Genomic DNA, 19932 nt, shown 5'->3' with positions numbered 1-19932 from the left:
ACATAGTTTCGTCATCATATCAGTGTAGATGTAGATGGACCAAAATAAAACCATTAAAATATCAAGTAAATAAGAATTGTGATACTTGGTGCCACAGTGACACTCTTGTCCCAAAAAGTATTGCTATACCACGATACTCAATTTGTTGTCCCACGGTGAGTCATTTTTCCCTGTTGCACCTACACAAAATTTGAGGGTTCCCCCACCGGCCAAATCCCACTTTGACCACTGCATGCAGCCTAGCATGGATAAGAGCAGGGAGAACAGCGATAACCCCCCTTAGGGTATACAGAACAGAACCAACATGAATGTATTGCAAATATTATTAATGTTCAATGATTTAATGTACAACATGATTCAAGAAAAATGAGTCTGATTCGAAGAGGAATATCAGAAGGCCAAGTCCTGACTGGACAAGAGAAGGAGCTGGGGATGGAGGAGGGTAATTAGCTCCTGAGCAACACGATAAAGGTGCTGATATTACTGAATGTTCATTATATATAGGGATGCTGGGATAGGCGTCGTACTCCTATAGGTAGACGTGGATCAGGTTGAGAGTCAGCTGATGCGAGCTTGACTGACGTGATGACTGCCAGAACTAACGCTATGCTTAAAATTCGCAGTAAATTCTGTTGTCAGTTCCCCTTTAATGCTTAATGCCGTTCTGTACACACACAGTTCAGTAATTTACAGGAGTGACAACTGCATTTTACAACCAAACTGACTCCTGAAATGCAGGGAGTGGTAAACACATTTACAAAACTTCTACACATGTGTGTACGGAATCGAACTGAACAGCTAGTTGTTAATGGTGTAATCAAACGCGTGTCATCAGCGATCTCTCTTCTGTATGTGCACGGTGCAAGAAAACCACAGGGAAAGCCCTATGAGCATTGACTCATTCATGAGCATTGACTCATGTGTCCAGATCTTGCAAGAAAATTAAGACATGCAGAGGACAAGAATAAGCCCATTAATACAATTAGATAAATCCAAGTGCTTCATTTTCAAAACAAGACCAAAATATCTTACTGTACTTCAACAATCATCTCATTTGTCTCTATATGTATTTGTCTAAATTAACTTTAGGAGAAAGTTATCTATGAAAAGACTTATAATTAAACAACATTTAGATTTCCTTGCAAGGCGGTAAAAGAACAGTGTTTAAGTTGTTAATTAAAGTTTAGGTTTCAGGTTTTGGATCTATATAAAGGAAGCCTCATCTTTATGCAAGAATGTCAAACCAATCACAATTCAGTATGGAAATAGGTGTTAGAAAGAAGACCAATAGCAATTCTATATAAATATATCAATGGCATCATGTGAATGGAAGTCAATGGGAGATTTTCAAATTTTACATCAAGCATAACATTTGCTGATACAAAAATGAATCTATACAGAATACATTTTAAAATTGTAGTCTGTACATTATGTCAAAAGATTTAGGCTCAATTAGTTGCGGCAGTTTAATATTAAGTTTAGGAGTTTAGAACAAACTAATTGTTTGAAGAATATCTACACTACTGCATAATGTAATGAAACATAATTGTGAACTCATTAAAACTCATGAGCTATGAACGAGCAACCTGTTAGCAATAAAATGTTCCTGTGGCTGAGAAAACAATCAAGAAAGGGGACACATGCATGCATAAGGGAAACATATTTACAAAGCAAATCCCAAAAGAGCCAAAGCAAACAAGAATAAAACAGCAAAATAAAAAAAAAATAATAAAAAAAAGACAAATAATGGGACTTTTTCCATGGTCACCAGCAGCAACATTCCCTCATATCACAATTACTACCACCTCTCTGCCTGTCTTTCTCTCTATCTCTCTCTCTCCTTGCCATCAGCCGGTGGTTATTAATGACCCCTGCACCCCTCTGTGAGCACCCCATTTATAAAACTCACCGTTTTAATCTCTCTCAGTGTGTGTTACTCCCCCGCGCTCCCTCAGCCTCCAAACACACTCATACATTCAGTGGCTGACACCTTTCTGGAGGATTGAGAATGCAATGGCCAGTACTTACAGTTCAGGCACCTGCCCAAAACTGAGCACACTTCCTCATATTTACACACCATCCTTCTCTCTCTCTCTTTCTGTCAGATGCTTAACCAGTTATACAACTCATCCACAATGTTCCTTAAAGTCTTTTATGGTGTTTCCCTGCTTTTTAAAACTTGATTGACGTGAAAATGAGCCGTGTTAAGATTCTTTAAAATTACTCATTTAAAATTAAGAAATTAAAATCTTTAAATTATGAAAAAAAGAAAAAACAGTGAGATTTATGCTTAAAACAAGACAAAAACTACTTGACAGTTTATTTTCACATACTCAGATATATTCTGATACTACCATTCAAAGGCTCGTTTTTTTTACAGTAACAAACTAATATTTATTTTCAGAAAGAAAGGTTTTAAATTTATCGAAACTGACAGTAAAGACATTTATAATGCTACGAAAATCTTTCTCAAATAAATGCTGTTCCTGTGAACTTTATAGAATTTGTACAGTTTCCAAAAAAAAAAAAAAAAAAAAATGAAAGGGATATTTCACCCAAAAACTAAATTTTCTGTTACTTTACTCACCCTCAGGACATCCAAGTGTGTGTGTTTTTTTCTTCAGTAGAACAGTAAAGATGATGTTTAGCTGAAACCGTGGTCATTGGTGATTCATAATGCAAGTCAATGGTTGCAGTCACTTCAAGAGTCACAAAACATATACAGACAAAACAGAATTAATACCCATGGCTCCTGACAATACTTTGAGGTCTTATGAAGCAAAACAATCAGTCTGTGCAAAAAACTGAACATCATTTAAAACATTATTACCTGTAATCCACAGCCTGGGCAAACAGTCCTGAGCGCGAGCTTCCTGACGCAGTATATGCAGGAACTCAAACGTTGGGAATCTGTGAAAAGTCAATCTTCCCGATTGGGATCGCGCAAGCCAACATAATCTTGGCATCCAGGATAAGCACAACTAAGTACCATTTTGATGACTAATACAATACACGTGTCCACGCGTGTAAACAAACACAGCGTCAGTTCACACACGAGATTCTCTGCGCATGTGTGATAATGTGACGGGAAGCTTGCGCTCCAGAATCTCATGAACACGCTCAGGAATGTTTGCTGAGGCTGTGGATTACAGGTAATAATGAGGCAATAATGTTCAGTTTTTTGCACAGACTAATTGTTTCACTTCAGAAAACCTCAATGTATCGTCAGGAGTTTATTAACTCTGTTTTAGCTGTACTGTATATGATTTTTGACTCCATTGACTTACATCATAAACATGTTCTTTACTGTTCTACTGAAGAGAAAAAGACACCTACATCTTGGATGGCCTGAGGGTGAGTTAAACTTCATTTTTGGGGGGACCATCCCTTTACGCTTTTTCAACACTGAAAATGATAAGAAATGTTTCTTGAGCAGCAAATCAGCATATTAGAACGATTTTTGAAGCATCATGTGACACTGAAGACTGGAGTCTTTGCCATCAAATATTAATAAATTACATTTTAAAACATTAAAACAACAAACATTTACTATAAATTGTAATAATATTTCATTTTTTAACTGTTTTTACAGTAACTTTGGTAAAAGTTAAAAACATTTAGAAAAATCTTACCGAACTCAAACTTTTGAACATTTATTTTATTTTATTTAAAAGAAAAACAACAACCAAAACTTTTTAACAAATGTTATGATATTCATGCCAAAACAAGAACATTTTTTTTTTGCTAACTGGCTAAGAACAAAAAAAATAATAACAATGTTTTGCCAATGAGTCAGGCATGATTTTACTTCTCCAGTTAATGTATCTTGCATTAAGGATGTTATTTTTCTGCAAGTCTACTTAGTCTTCATATCTTCGGGTCAAGCTTTTGGCCCTTCCAGCTCAGCTAACATTGAAAGTTACGCCCCCAGCAAGTTCTCTTTATTAATTGTCAGTGTCTGGCTGGAATGGTGCCACTCATGCCATCCACGCTGCCCCCACCCTCTCCCCCTGGACTGAATCCCTGGCACTGCATGCATTAATTAATGCATATTTCATTTAGCATGCCTGTGGTGTGCAGCATATTGCTTTGCACTCTATTCATTTCCCAAGGGAAATGATGTTATACATCACCCCTCTGCTGGCTCTCCCAATCACACACATATTCAGACGCATCCACACACCTCTGAATTCCCAGGACGACACTGGAACCTCTGAGCACCTGAGGCGCTCACAGCCTGAGGGATATTGAACCATTGTGAAACACCCCTCCCAGGACATGCTCAGTAAAGCCAGATGGCAGTGATCGCTGGCAAAGAAAGCAACGCTCAAGAAATCATGCATGCAGCCACTATAAGTGACACCTCTGTTAGCTTCTATATTTGGCATGTAAATCAGACGCATACTAATACTACAAAGATGGGTCATTACTATACAAGAAAATCTGTTTGGATGAGTCACAGAAAATAGCCAATATATGCAAATGATAATACTCTAAATCAATACACAATTTCACATACTAAACTATATTAGAAACATTGTTTATCACAATTATAATTAATAATCATAGATATTTAATGAACATGGCAGTCTTATTTCAAGTTGTTGCAACCATTTCATAAAATCAATAAACCATAAGTTTGATTTAGTGCCCAATAAAACCACTGTTTGGGTTCCTCTGTTTAAGTACACGGAATTTTAAATTGATAGATTACTTTAAGCATATTTTTAATAAATGAGATTTACTATAAAATGTTAATCAGTGCGGAATCTTTAATTTAACACAGGTATCCTTGAAATACACTTAGTTACATCCCTAGTTTGCTGTAGCTACTCGGAAATGCAAAATGTACTCTTGCAATTCATTCACAAATTAGTGACCTTTAATAAAATGTGGAATTCAAGCAATCACTGTTTAAACACTTGAAATGACAGATTTGACAACAGCCTTGAAAACAGTTCACCTGCATGCCTAACATTGTATCACAGGATAATATTATGTTGAATTTATTTGCATACTTGCAAATGCTTAATGAATAACTCTACTGTGCTTTATAAATATAGCTTCATAAGATGACCAAAATAAGAGATTATGTCCATTTGTACTTGAAATCCATATCATGAAAGCTATAACCAATCAAACACTACTGTTCAAAAAGTTTGGGGGCATGCTTTTGAAAAATGTCTCTTATGCTCATCAGGTGGCATATATTTGATTAACAAATGCAGTAAAAACAACATCATTGTGAAATAAAATATATTTTAAAATGTAATTTTTATTATTATATTATATTATATTATATTATATTATATTATATTATATTATATTATATTATATTATATTATATTATATTATATTATAACTCCAGTCTTCGGTGTCACATACATGCTATTCAGAAATGATTCTAATATGCTGATTTGCTGCTCAAGAAACATTCATTATTATTAACAGCTGCTGTTTTTATAATTTTGAGGAAAACTATTTTTTCTGGATTCTTTAATGAATAGAAATCCATTTATATTACATATAAATGCATCCTTGCAGAATAAAAGTATACATTTCTTTAAAAAAACAAAACTTTCGAACAGTATAGTCTATATATCCATATAATGAATCTCATCACGCATACAGTCTAAAATGTACATTTTTAAATTGTGAACAGTATATGCAAACTATTCGAGGTATTAATAAGCAATTGAACGAATGATGATTGTGGTTTGAATGAGGTTTTTAGTTGGTTCTTGAGCTAAAGTTTCTATTTTCCTTTTTTTCCCAAAATGATCCTGGGACAACCAGGTCTTGGAAAGCAGATAAAGGACTTGAAACTGTCCCGCAGTGTTCACTCTAGCAGCAACAGCAATGCTAAATCATCTGCAAAGAGAAGCTTTAGATTCGCTGTCATGCTGGGGACACCTGGGAAATCCAGAAACTCCAACTGTAATGCAGGTTTGTCAGGCCTTAAACTTACTTTTACTGTCTGAGTCAAAGTTTCATTTCTTCTTGAATTGGTGCTTTGATTCAGAGTTTAATGTGCATTGACAATTATACGCAAGTCATGTCTGTATATGCACATAACATAATGGAAATAGGTTATACACGGGCAGTCTTACACAAGAACAGTCAAAAGTGAAGCCAAGCAATAAGAAAATATTAACACGCATACATGTCCACTCAAAGTTCAACCAATTGTGTTAGCTTGAGACGAAACAATCTGTTTTGTCTAATGGCAGAAGAGGTTTGGGAAACCTATCTGAAAACATTATTTCTGCAATTTCATAAGGGCCACAACAATTGCACACTTCACCTTAAATGATTAGTCAATTTGAATAGACACTGATACATATAATATCAACATATGGATAGCTTTTTATGCATGACTTCACAGAAATACAAAATCCTCTGTTTGGGTTTAAAGAATAAAAAAAACAACAACAATAATATATCAGTCTATACTCAACATGAAACAAATTGTGTGCTGCAAATACACTTTACATAGAAATAAAGGGGTGATGTTGAATTACTGGCCAAACGATGTTCTAGTACTTTATAAAAAGCCAATTTAACTAATCTATTGCTATCTGAAATGAATAATAGCACCTAATAAAGACTAAAGACAATTAGCGGTGATGTCTCTCCAGTGATTAAAGGGTTTAATCATGTCTTTTTCCAAAAACAGCTGTGAGAAACTGCTGGATTTGAGCTATTTCTCCTTTTTTTCTTTCCAACTGCCATATTTTAAGACATGCTAGAATCCCAGGCAAAGCTTGTCAGGGGTAGAGAGCACCACTAAAGATGTTTTTGGCCATGCTAATCACACACAGTACAGCTACAGCCAAACAGATGCTAGCAATTTTCTCAAGTTCAGTGACCACAAACACACGCTAACAAGCCTTGCAGAAATGGACCAACACTTTTTGTTATTTCTGTCGGTACAATGTCTTTGTAGCGAAGCTGAGGCTCTACCCCATTATATTAAGAAACAGAGAGAATCAAGGCCTCTGTACTAGTCGTTAGCAATGCTAGCTGAAATAATGAAGACTCTGTGGGTAACAATTCAGGAAGAATCCTGCTGCTGATGGTTGAAGCTAGTTAGAAGTGCTGTATTGTGGGCTGTGTTTGTGTGTGTGTGTGTGTGTGTGTGTGTGTGTGTGTGTGTGTGTGTGTGTGTGTGTGTGTGTGTGTGTGTGTGTGTGTGTGTGTGTGTGTGTGTGTGTGTGTGTGTGTGTGTGTGTGTGTTTTAGCATCTCTCAACGTGCATGGCATCATTTGAAAGCCAATGTCCCTGTACACTGGGCCACATTTATGAAATGTGAGTTATAGTAATTTGCATAAAATCAAAGTCAACTTTCTGTATACATATAGGTTTTTCAGGATACAGACAACAAGAATGCAGAATGCAATTGTAAAATGTAAAATAAAATAAAAAAAATGCATCATTATAGCAAAATCTTTGTTTTCATTTCAATTATTTCTGCTTGATTTTTCAAATAAAGTAAATTAATTAAAATGGTCAAGAAGTGCAATGAACAAATGCTAAACTAAATCAAAATAACTTTTGATTTTGCTTAACTTAACTGAACTTAAACTAAATTAAACTTAAGATTTATATTCTAGTAAGCAACTGATAAATTACACTGCACAATAATAGTAAACTGTTATTGCAATATTTTATTTAAAGTCCTCCTGTAGTCAATAATTTTATCCCTTAAAACTCAGCTTTGGTCACATTTAAACTTTTTTTTTTTTCCTGTGAAAAAAATGCTTCATGCCTTAAAATAGCTTGAATGTAACTCTACACCCTTGCTTCATTTAGTACATGTATCTATGAATATGCAAATTAGCCCCACCTCCACTCACTCACACGTGCTCAAAGATCCACTCGGTCAGCTTTACTGAAGTAAACGCTCGCTGCACAATGGTTTCGCTCATTACAACGGTGGACACAAAATAATAATTAATATGATTAGCCTTTTGGTTGATTATGTTATCAAACAGCTAATAATGTACAAACCATGCTCCCGTTTGCCATCTCAGAGTCAGACAGCTGCCTTCTAAAAATCACTATCCTTACAAACACTTTGAACAACTTAGAACGTCAGTGGAGAAAGGCATATTTAGGCAAGATTACATCGTAATATACATCATATACATAATTCACCCGCTATATTGCTAAATGTACCCGATTTTTCATATCAACAGAAAATATACCGGGATAACCTGGCTTCTTCTTGAGACTCCACTGCTTCAGAGAATAGTTAATGATTATGCTAAAGCCCGCCGGCACGTTGACTTGATTGGTTACAAGGTAGTTTGGAAACACCAAGAAACGCCAGAGATTTTAAACTGAACATTATTTTTTTATTAAATATTAGTTTATTTTTATATTAATATATAAATAAATATAAAATTGTGAAATATATAGATATAAATTTTTATTAACATCTGCACTTTTATAGCCAACCAAAAACAACCAAACATCTAGGCAACAATGCTTCTTTTTCCTTTGCCGTGATTGGCTAATCAACATGAGGAGGATGGCTGTTGTCTAGGGTTTGTTCACACTTGTGGTTCAGTTCGCTTGGTTCGGACCAATAAAAAAGAAAACATTTAGTACTGGTCCGATTAGCATTCACATTGTCATTTTTAACACCAAACCTAAAGGTACCGAACCTAAAGGCATAGGGATATGTTCACAACCTGATTGGTCGGCTTTTATTACATAACTTACCGGACATCAAAAACAATGCTGTGTGCTGGGCTAAATGTGTTCATTGTATGTTCGTAGCCTACATATGATGGTATTTAGACCAGCTGAGAACTCGTGAAGAGCTTATAAAATGTGTGGAGTCAAAACAGTGGCAGGAATCCCTCCGTCACACACACAAACACAGATCTGCTGTGAGAAGACGCGGTTCTGATGTCTGTAGTGAACTGTGATGGACAACTTCATGACTATGACGAGAAAAAACAGCTATGCTTGAGCATTCTGTCCTTTTTAGGGTCGCATCTTGTGACATCATGTCCTGTTTTTGGTTTGTTTACATGTCTTTGGACTGTGTCACGTTCATATTTAATTCGAACCGCACCAGAGTTCGTTTGTAAGCGGAGCGAGACTCATCTTTTCAGCGTTCTCGGTCCGCTTGTTTAGTGCACAACGGGGTTCGGATGGCAGCGTTCACACTTATTCAAATGAACCGCACTAACAGAGCAATCGCAACATGCCAAGTGTGAACACACCCTTAGATACAGCCTAGCCTGGGTTTCCCCATGCTGCCTTGCACGCAGCGCGATTTTATTCACGCTGCTAGGCAGCCTGGACACCATGGACCAGATTTTCCCCTCAAAAAGGGAACCAATCACAGAACGGGGAGGGAGCAGCAAGACGATGATGACGTCAATGCGACACACCGAAGCAGTTTGTTTATATCTATGGATCCAACATGGCATCAGACGCGAAGTTACCTTTCGATGCAGCCTTAGATGGTGTTCTAAGTAGTTTAGAACGCACGTTTATTTAGTCTTCTTCCTCGTCGAATTTCTGTCGCTCTACATACGTCATCTGGTATAATTGAAACGATTGGCTATGAGCTACGTGCAGGCGCATTTGATAGACATTATAGCGCCCAATAAATGGCTCTGGGCATTCGTAAACCACGCCTCAAATACGAGAAAATGAACATGTGGTTCCCAGCCCACGTCTCAATGAGAAAGAGGTCTGACGTTAGCCAGGCTAGACACAGCCAGTCAGCCAACAGAATTAAATAGCTTTTAATGTGGCCAAGTAAAAGACTGACAATCGTCTTTGACAATTGGAGAGCATATCAAATACTATATGAATATAAGAACATTTCATAGGCCCAAACATAATTGGATTATTATTACAAATTACCAATCACCGTTTGGAAAGAACAAATCCTTTAGAACCAGTGACATACATGCTTTCAGGTGTCCATACGCACCTTTGACGCTCAGCTCAGCGTAGTTGGACACACCAGATCCTCCATCGGAACGAATCACGCAGCGGTAACGGCTGGTGCTCCGCTGTGACGTGTCTGTTACGCTAACGGTGGCGGAGAATCGCCGATGGTTCACCACACGGGTTACCATGAGAGACGTGTCTTTACCGTTCCATTGCTGAAAGACAGGAAAATGATCATCCTTGCAAAATCTTATAACTGATAAGAAGCACACATAATATGTTTCAAAGATATTTTACAAGATGGTCCATAGTGTCACATCAAGACAGAGGCACAAGCTCTTATAACACACTGTACACAGTGAGAACTGGTGTTATATCTTCATGTCTCAGAGCTGTTGCACAGGATTGATGGAGGCTTAAGGTCTCCAGCCAAGGGAACAAGTAATTTTATCCAAGACTTCATGAACACCGACACTGGCTTAGAAATCTTGCTGACAAAAATCTCCAACAAGTTATTAAGTTTCCTCAAGTGATGTGTTCAAGGTTCAAAACATCCCAACGCACACACATAATAGAGAAGCATAGAGATTTAAAAAAACATGTTAAGCATGTATCATCAAACCAGGGCCTTGTCCACACTAATATGTTTTTCGTTTGAAAACGCATCTTTTTCTCTTCACACTGAGACAGCGTTTTTGTTCTGCGAAAAAACGCAGTTTTCACGTTGTAGACTGTGAAAACAGAGGTTTTAGAAAATGATGACGCATATTTAGTCATGTGACACATATTGAACTGATAGATATGCATGTTTATACCGCTATTGTGCCTGTTATGTGCTATTCACTTTTGCACTGTTGCTAAAGATATGTTACTTTGTACACTTCTTATTGCAGTCCTGCAAAGATGACAGAAAATGTACTCGTTAAATTTAAAATTGCGTTTTAGACCAAACATGTAATGGTGACTGAGTGCGACCTGGACGCATCAGTGAATGGTGAGATATTTTGCTATATAAAATGATCCTGCCAGAAGAAGAGCTTTATTATGTATGTTCCATCTGTATCATCTCAGTGAGCTTTTATGAGGTTGTACGCATGCACAGTAAGGTGAATTTAGCTTTTTACGACGTTTCAGTGTGGATGAGAAACATTTGGAAAACGCTAGTGTGAACGGAGAGTGTTTTGAAAGGAAAACGCCATTTTCAAATGTATCCAGATTAATGAAGACATAGCCCAGGTTTGGTGTGTCTATGAATGTTTTTATAGGTATGTTGTTGTCCCTTTGTGTGGGAAGTGTGTGAGGTTGTGTGCATAACTCACCTGTAGCCAGAGTTTGTCATGTTGTGACCATTTGCCTCCAGCAATACACTGGAAGGTTGCATTCTGTCCCACGTTCACCTCGACATTCTGCAGCCGCAGAAAATGTGGCGTCTTGCCTATTAAACAAAACACATACACCTTCAAAAACATCCCATAGCACCCATGCAAATGATATAAAGCACATAGACACTGATGGTTAACTATTTTTTTGCTCCCTAAAGCCACTTGAAACAGGTGTACTTCATCACTTTAGCAATGAACATGTTCCACTAACATTTGACAATCACAAAGTGTTCAAAAACATTTTTATTTTTATTAGTATATTGTTTTAAGGCATATCAATTAATCATTTCAAACCTAACAAACATCTTTTTGTCAAATATTTAGCTTTTCTATCTTTTCTAACAAAATATCAAAACAAATGTCTTTTATTGTACATTTAATGACATTCTGTTTTTTTAAGTGTCCAAATTCTCTTTTGAGCTCTTGTATGTTCTATGATGGTAAACATGGTTCAAATCTGATTGTACATTTAGAATCAACATCTGAAAACAAGAAATTTAATGGAGCTTGTATTGTATTTAATACTATTTGTAAAATACATTCTCTCTCTTTACAGGTGCATTTGTCTTTAACAACTCTGAACTCACTACAGTGGTCTCCACCCACTCTCCCAGCCAGCTTCATTATCTGTGAATGTACAGTAAGCATTCTGCGCAAAAGCAATATCATTCCTTTTCAATTAAAGTAATTCAGAATATGGATTTCAATTTTAGTACCTCTGCTATAATATGTGGAAAGCATTAAGATTTAATGATGAAATCTTAAAATTGCCCACACATATTCTTATGGCACATAAAGTATGGATAAGATCTATATTTGTGCCTTTTCAAATCAGCTCTTATTACATTTTTTTTTTTAATTCTGGTTGTGTAAAATAAAATACTAGCTTACTGCATACTGTGTAATATACACTGTACACTATCTACTGTTTTTTAAACATTGCATGTGAAATGAAACTATCCATTATGCAAAGATCCATTGTGTTAAGATGAATTGCTTTGCTTGAGATAAATGTGTCTGCTAAACTGATACATGTAAATGTCACAGTCACGTTACATTAGCTTTCAGTTATCACATAGGCTAGACCGTCCCATTTAACAACACTCGGTTCAACCAATAGCTGTGTCCATGCCTTCGAAGTCCACGTCCTTCGAAGGATGCAGCCTCTGAATGCAATAGGTCATCTGAATGAAGGCATGATATGTAAAATGATGTGCCATCGCAACCCATTTTACTTCTGTAATCGGACATAATTCTGAGTGAAATGGGATTTTCAACATGATTTTTTTTTATTTAAAGTCAAAATTTTTCTGGAATAAGATGCAATGATGAAACATGCACTGTAAGACCGGGGTCTTCTGTAATATGCATTAACCTAATTTCCTCATTGGCACTGCTGGCTTTGCATTAGGGACAGAGAGATCTAGGACAATGGATGTCAAAGGCTAAAGTTCTCCTGTCATAACAAGAATGATGGGGGCTTGAAGTCTGAGCACTCAGCTCTGCAATCTGTCTCCCCCTCTCTCTCGCTCTCTCATCCACAGACTTGCTTGTTTGCTAGCCTTTTCCATCTCTGTTCAACCCTCGATCCACATGAAGAGCTTTTCACAGTAGTTGACAGACTGAGCTCCTACAGCGTAACCAAGACTGTGAAAGTAAGCAGGCGCTGTGTGTGTGTGTGTGTGTGTGTGTGTACTCACGGCAAGGGTGGGCCAAAACGTGCATCTCATCCACTGCGATGAACCCAGGATGCCCTTGTACAGATACTGCCTCAAAAATAACCTAAATGAGAGAAGAGGGGAGAGGAAACCAAGCGTTTAAATCAAGTCAGCTTGTTTCAGACTGAACTGAGATGGTCAATTTATTTCAAGCAAGAAAAGGATTGAAAATATTCAAATTGGCAAGTCAACAGGAAAGATCTTTTTGCTAGATTAAAGGCCTGTGCCTGGTAGCAAAAACTGCTTAGACTAGTCTTGCAAGTTAGTCACATACATTTTTCCTTCCAGACTGGTCATAACTTTAAGTCAGTTACATAAAAAGGTATCAATTATGAATTATGAATAGCTGAAAAGTGAATTGCTAGTTGGCCAGACTAATCTTAACTTAGCTGCTATAAATTTATATTTTTAAAAATCATTTTAAATTTGAAAGAATAGCAGAGTCCACGCCACAATTATAATGATTATGGCACTGAGGAATGATATCATTGGAATCACTTTCGGAACCATTTTTTTCCAACTAATGAATGATAAAAACATTGACAGCCAATCCGAGTCCCCAAACTTTAAGAAGCTCGAGCAAGACATAATAATCTGATAATCTCGAGCACACACATATGGGACTGGCATGGTTTGCATAACATACTGTACATGCCATGTGGTGAAGACATGTGTGGTCTGAACAATGCCCTCTCTCTCTCAGAGCTGCCAAGGGCTGGCACTGGAATGCCAAAACCTGGACACAGGATGCACCCGAGTCCCTGGCTTTCCAAAAAAGGCCTCACTGTGATCAGTCTACGGACTGAATCTACTTGCCCAGATTCAATTCTCACCATGTTATTCAGGGTGAGATTGTAGAGACTGAAGGTGTGTGCTTTCACAAACCACAACCAGAGAATGTCACGTTTCGGATAAGAAATGTTGTGGAAACTACTTTCAGTAGCTTTAGCTTTGTGTTGTTATTTACTGTAGATTGGTTCTCGATTCCAAACCCTACAAGAGACCAGTGTGAGTGTCCTGCCTCAAGAAAGTCATACAGGTTTGGAACGACGTGAGGTTGAGCAAAATAATGGCTGTATTTTCAATTTTGAATGAGCAAACCCTTTGCATCGTAATTTTATCAGCCTTGCTTCTACTCAAGGACATTGCTGTATTCATAATTTATTCACAGCATTATGGCTGACTCAAATGATCTTTAAAATGGTCATGACATGGGGAAAAAAACTGCTTTTTTAAAACAAGTTCAAACAGAGACAGAATTAATTTGCCTTTTTTCCTTATGCATATCATAAAAGTTTACCCTTTAAACACTGTCACGTTGAAAGTGGCACCCTACGATTTAAAATGCATCACGGCAGGAAACGAGTCAATTAATCCAGAGATTCGTTTTGGCAAAATTGGCCACTTATCTGGCAAATTCGTTGCTCTAATCAAACTCTTAGTGGGATATTTTTCAGTATAGTTTATGCTCCCAGGGACAGATTTTCTAGTAGATATTAGTTCTCAATATTTAACAGGCAATTTATTAAGTTCAACTCAGCAAGAGAAGCGAGTCCTTTTAAAAACTTTAAAGGTCCCATTCCATGGATTATGTTATTATTTTATAATGTTTCCTGGGGTGCCCTTATAATGCTAGTATGTTTTTTAGATCAAATTTTTTTATAATTTAGAAATAAAAGGCATTTTTCCTAGCCTGATTTCATCACCTGATTTGAACGCTCTGTTTGAAGGGGCGTGTCTGCTGTGAGACTTCAATGTAAACGCCCTCTGCTGTGATTGGCTGACATGCTTGCTTATGAAATATCTGGCATTACATGTGGAACTATCTGGAAAACTTTTACTATTACAGCTATTATACGTTTTTACTATTACAGCTATCGGGATTAACGAATCGTGAGAAGTTTAAGTATTTAGATCTATTTCAATCACATAAAAGGTTGCAGTGATGAGCATTGAGCAGATGACAGTCTGTTGATCGCGTGAAAAAAGATCTTATCATTGCAACGCAGTTTCTGCACTCACCAGGGACGTCACTAGGATTGGAAGACAGGGGGGGCTTAGCCCCCAGGGTATTTGTAACTTGTGTTAAATAGAAAATCTTAGTGAATTTGAGTAAAAAACAACTATATGTTTAGCTGTATTTGTCTCTTCAGCCCCGTTACCATCTTCAACCCTGTTACCCTAGTCTCAACCCCGTCACACCGTCACACTACCTAACCCTAATTTAATGTTTGTTGAACTTAGTCAGAAATGTTCAGAGCAATCATAAGAATACTGATTTTAGTTCAAATTCTGAAGTTAAGCCACATCTTTGATCAAAAATGATAGGGTTGCTGTCACAAAAAGTGCCAATTTCAGGCTTTAGTATAGCATAAGTGTAAATTATGGTGCATGGTACAATTTCTGGTAAGCTACGCTTTTTTATTATTTCAATTCAATTCAATTATTGTAATTTGATTTAATATTGACTCATTTGGATAAATATTAGGTACTCAAGATAGGTGATAATTTTTCTCAAGAAAAAAATAACTCACCTAATGCTGTAAACATACAGACAGCCCTATCAGCTGGTAGTATTTAAGGTTAAAAATAACTCAAATTAAATAATAACAACAACTTTATTTAATGATATAAGTAAAAAATATAATCAAAATGTAATATAGAACACATATTTAGCAAAATACTCTCTATAGCCCTTTTTTTCTTGCCAACTAAATGCTATAGCCTATATTATGTTCATTAAATGGCTTTCCTGAGGTAAATGTGACATAATTGTTCTCCAGCTATGTTATTGACCTCTTCACGCTGATAAAAAAAAAACACTGATTGATCGATATTATGTATGAGGAATATACATTTCTGTAAGCTGTCTACTACTGTATCTTTCAACAGTGTTCGTGTTTTTTTTACTATTAGCTATAGAGATGATCGGTTCACGTGCGCTAGGGATCTGTCGCGTCACATCTACAAGTGCCAAAACGGTATTTATTGTTTGAATTTCGTAATAAAATTGACATAATCTGAGAGTTGAGATTCTTTTATATCATAAAGTAACCTGCTCTGTCTAAGTCTGTTGGTCTCCGTCACTCCGTGTCCGCTTTGCTTTGCGATTTTTCTGTGCGTGAGTAAATGTATGTGTGGCGTGAGAGCGTGTGAAAAGTGTCAATTGCCCAGTAGCAGCACGACTCTTTGTACTGTCCAACTTCCGACTTTTCGGCTATTTTTTGTAGATGGATATATATCATTTGTTGCGCCTAAATATGAATGAGGATACGGTTATTGATAAATCGAATTGTTATTGTTGTTCTTATTATCATTTAGGGGGGCTTAGGAACATTTTGGGGTAGCTTCAGCCCCCCTAAAATAGGCCTAACGACGTCCCTGGCACTCACTAATGATTTCACCAATGCAAACATGAGGTATATAAATACAGTAAGAGATTCGTTGTGCAGTGTAACAGCGTCATTGATTTCATAACGAGTTTTGGCAAGTGTCCAGATAAACTCGCGCTGTGTGATTGACAGCTTGGGCGATTGGAAAGGGATTGTTCTTTGATCGCTTTCTGTATATTAATCACAGTTTAAGTAAGATTATTTTCATCCTACTAAGAGAAACGATGTGAAGTTGATCGCTACTTCCATAGTAAATCACTACTTACCGCTTGCTGAAATTGTCCCCTTCGTCAGTATGAAACGCTGAGAGAAGCCTGCTTAATATTATCCCAGGTTAGAAAAACAGTCCGTGGTGAAATGGACAGAGCAAACTAACAACTTCGAATTAAACTTTTGCGGTATCCGATTATAGATAAACATCAACCACGTCTGTTGACATTTCGCCATCAATACGCCTGTATTCCTGTGGGCGGAGGTTAGTCAAAACACGGTTTTAATGACGTCATTAAAGAAGGAAGTAGAGGGATGTAGTCCAATCCAGCCGTTTTTTGTAGGCGACTTCTGTTAAATAAAATATCTCGCTTGGCATTGAACTTTGAGCTTTATAATTTTACAGATATTATTTATACTCTAACAACAACATTACACACTAACTAAAGTTTGAAACATGGGATCACGAAGAACGGGACCTTTAAATGCCGTTCGCTGAACACAAACTGGGAACAAGTGTGAATCTCACGGTAACACATTTAAAATGTTTGCCATTGACTTCTATGGGGATCTGTCATTCAGATATCAACTATTCAGTTCTGACTAGTATGTCCAACTGTGACTAGTACTTCATTGGACACTAGTAGTTATTCATTAGGTACTAGTACCTATTACTAGATAGTACCTGTTCAATAGATACTAGTAGTTAGTCATTAGATACTATTACCTAGATACTAGTACTTAGTCATTACATTCTAGTACCTATTAAATAGATACTAGTACTTATTCATTAGATACTAGTTCCTATTATATAGATACAGAGGTGGGTAGTAACGAAGTACATTAACTTCGTTACATTTACTTGAGTATTTTTTTGGAAAAATTTTACTTTTAAGAGTAGATTTGAATGTGGGTACTTTTACTTTAACTTGAGTACATTTCTAATGAAAAAACTGTACTTTTACTGCGTTACGTTGGGCGACGTTCCTCTCGTTACTTTATTTTAATGCAATATGTGTTGTTGTTAAATGCGTAGTTTATTCCAAGCACGCTGTATCTTTTTTCTGGGCTTGAGCGATGCTCAATTCACAAATGAATCACTCTTTTGAGTCGATTCTGTTCAAAGACTTCATCAAACAAGTTGGCAGATCTGTCTAAATCGGTTTGCGAATCAGTTTGAATTATCAGTTGAGTTCCTGCACGCACTGAATCGTCTGAAGCGATTTCAATTCACACTCGACTTGGAGTCATAACAGGAAGATATAAGAACATCAAGAGCGTTAGATGAAGTGGCCGTGGACCTCCAGTACAGTCAAGTGAGAGCAAATCTTCAAATGCATCATATTGTTTGCCAGCGATGAAGATCTTTATTAGTTGAACATCTTCGTAAGCTGTCTGTGAATGAATGATTCCACAGGACGATATACAGTATTCGATTTCATTTCACTCAGGTAATACATTTTACAACCAAACAGATTATTACGCCACGATAGCACTACTAGAAAGTATGACATTACCCGGTTTTACTAGTACTTATTCAATAGATACTAGTACCTATTTATTAGATACTAGTATTTATTCCAAATGTTACAAGTAAGATTTTTTATTTTACTAGTAAAATTTTTAATTGAACTCTAGAGTGGTCGTTCTGACTAGTCATAACATAAGATGAGTAAAAGAAACATAAGAAATGTTACTAGTTAAAAAATATACTAGTGTCTAATAAGTACTAGTACCTAACGAATAACTACTAGTATCTATTAAATAGGTACTAGTATAGAATGAAAAGTAATTGTATACAATAAATAAGTACTAGTATCTAATGAATATTTAAAAAGATACTATTCAATATTGGAATAATTACTAGTCATAAATTATGATATTAAAACAGAATAGCTACTAGTATCTATTAATTTGCAGATATCTTCAACCTCAAAAGGAACTAGTAAGAAAATATTAAGAGATCTTTTAACAGATCATTACATAAACATATATTCTCAACCATCCAATCAGAGTTCATATGGTAATTCAGGCTAAACTAAGGCTATAGAAGATTGATTTTTAGTAAGTAACTGGCTTTGTTGGTTTATTTAGCTAATTGGTTAGCATGAACACAAGGAAAGATATATGTTTAATATGACATTTGTTTTGAATGTACAGTAGGCTATAATAAAGAATTAACTGCCAATAATAAAATTCAAACAACAGTTAAGTAGATCCAAAAACCAGTTCATACATACCAGCCAAACAACCACAATATCCAGAGATTGGGATTTTTGGTGAGCATTCATACAGTAACTCCTTACAATCAAAAATTCGGAAAATGAATCTGCGTCTGAGAATGAGAGTCATGTCAAAATAAGAGTATCTATGCACTTTATTACATATGCCTATTCATTATATATTTTTACTCTAATACCAATAAAAATGTAGGCTATTATTATATTGTTATAAAAACGGCCTTCTGCAATTCAGTCCGTTTCCTGTGTCATCTCTTTGATATGTTGTTGGTTCATTAATATTCAACATTATTTGCATACTGATTATTTAAATAGTACTAGTATCTATTAAGGTAAGGATATCGTTGATTTAAAATGATACTAGTAACTAAAAAATAAGCACTAGTTCTATTTTTTCTTAAAGGGATACTCCACTTTTTTTGGAAATAGGCTCATTTTACAACTCCCCCAGAGTTAAACAGTTGAGTTTTACGGTTTTCGAATCCATTCAGCCGAACTCCAGGTCTGGCGGTGCCACTTTTAGCATAGCTTAGCATAGATCACTGAATCGGACAAGACCATTAGCATTTCTCTCAAAAAAATGACCAAAGAGTTTCGATATTTTTCCTATTTAAAACTTGACTCTTCTGTAGTTACATCTTGTACTAAGACCGACTTTTAAATGCATCATTATGCATTAATATGAGGAGAGTTTTCTGCATGAAAGACCCGCAACTGCAGATCAACATGCCTCCGCATTTCTCTCTGAACAAGTTGGACATGAAATGAAATGAAATGTGGAGGACTTTAACTGTGACAAGATGATTGACAGGCCAGTTTATTTTGACAGGATGCGACAGAGAGCAACTGTTAAAGACGCAGTTGTATGACGTGATAGTATGTCCCAAAGCTTGTGTACTCTTTTGCTACACACTCAAAAGTATCTATTTTTTCTTCACAAAAAGATACATACTTTTAGGGGTAGTATAAGTAGGCGAATTGAGATGCAGCATGAAAGTCCATGTAAGTGAAACTAAAGATGAATAAGTCCAGATAATTGTGACAGGTAAATCGTTAAAGTAAATCGTTTAC

At 36.3% G+C, this 19932-nt stretch overlaps 1 protein-coding gene across 16 annotated transcripts in view; it reads right to left on the bottom strand.

Annotated features, from left to right (window-relative positions):
- ptprt (protein tyrosine phosphatase receptor type T) overlaps window positions 1–19932 on the bottom strand; it is a 250044-nt gene that overhangs the window by 153246 nt on the left and 76866 nt on the right. For all 16 annotated transcript variants that reach the window (XM_079883834.1, XM_079883839.1, XM_079883832.1 and 13 more), the window contains exons 4-6: window positions 13002–13083; window positions 11239–11354; window positions 9960–10134 (exon numbers count right to left, since the gene is read on the bottom strand). In XM_079883834.1, the coding sequence (XP_079739960.1) occupies window positions 9960–10134; window positions 11239–11354; window positions 13002–13083 (373 nt within the window). The remainder of the gene's footprint in view (window positions 1–9959; window positions 10135–11238; window positions 11355–13001; window positions 13084–19932) is intronic.

Source organism: Squalius cephalus (genome assembly GCF_949319135.1).
Source record: "Squalius cephalus genome assembly, chromosome: 10".
NCBI classification, from domain to species: domain Eukaryota; kingdom Metazoa; phylum Chordata; class Actinopteri; order Cypriniformes; family Leuciscidae; genus Squalius; species Squalius cephalus.
This window is presented reverse-complemented; position numbering and strand designations above follow the sequence as displayed.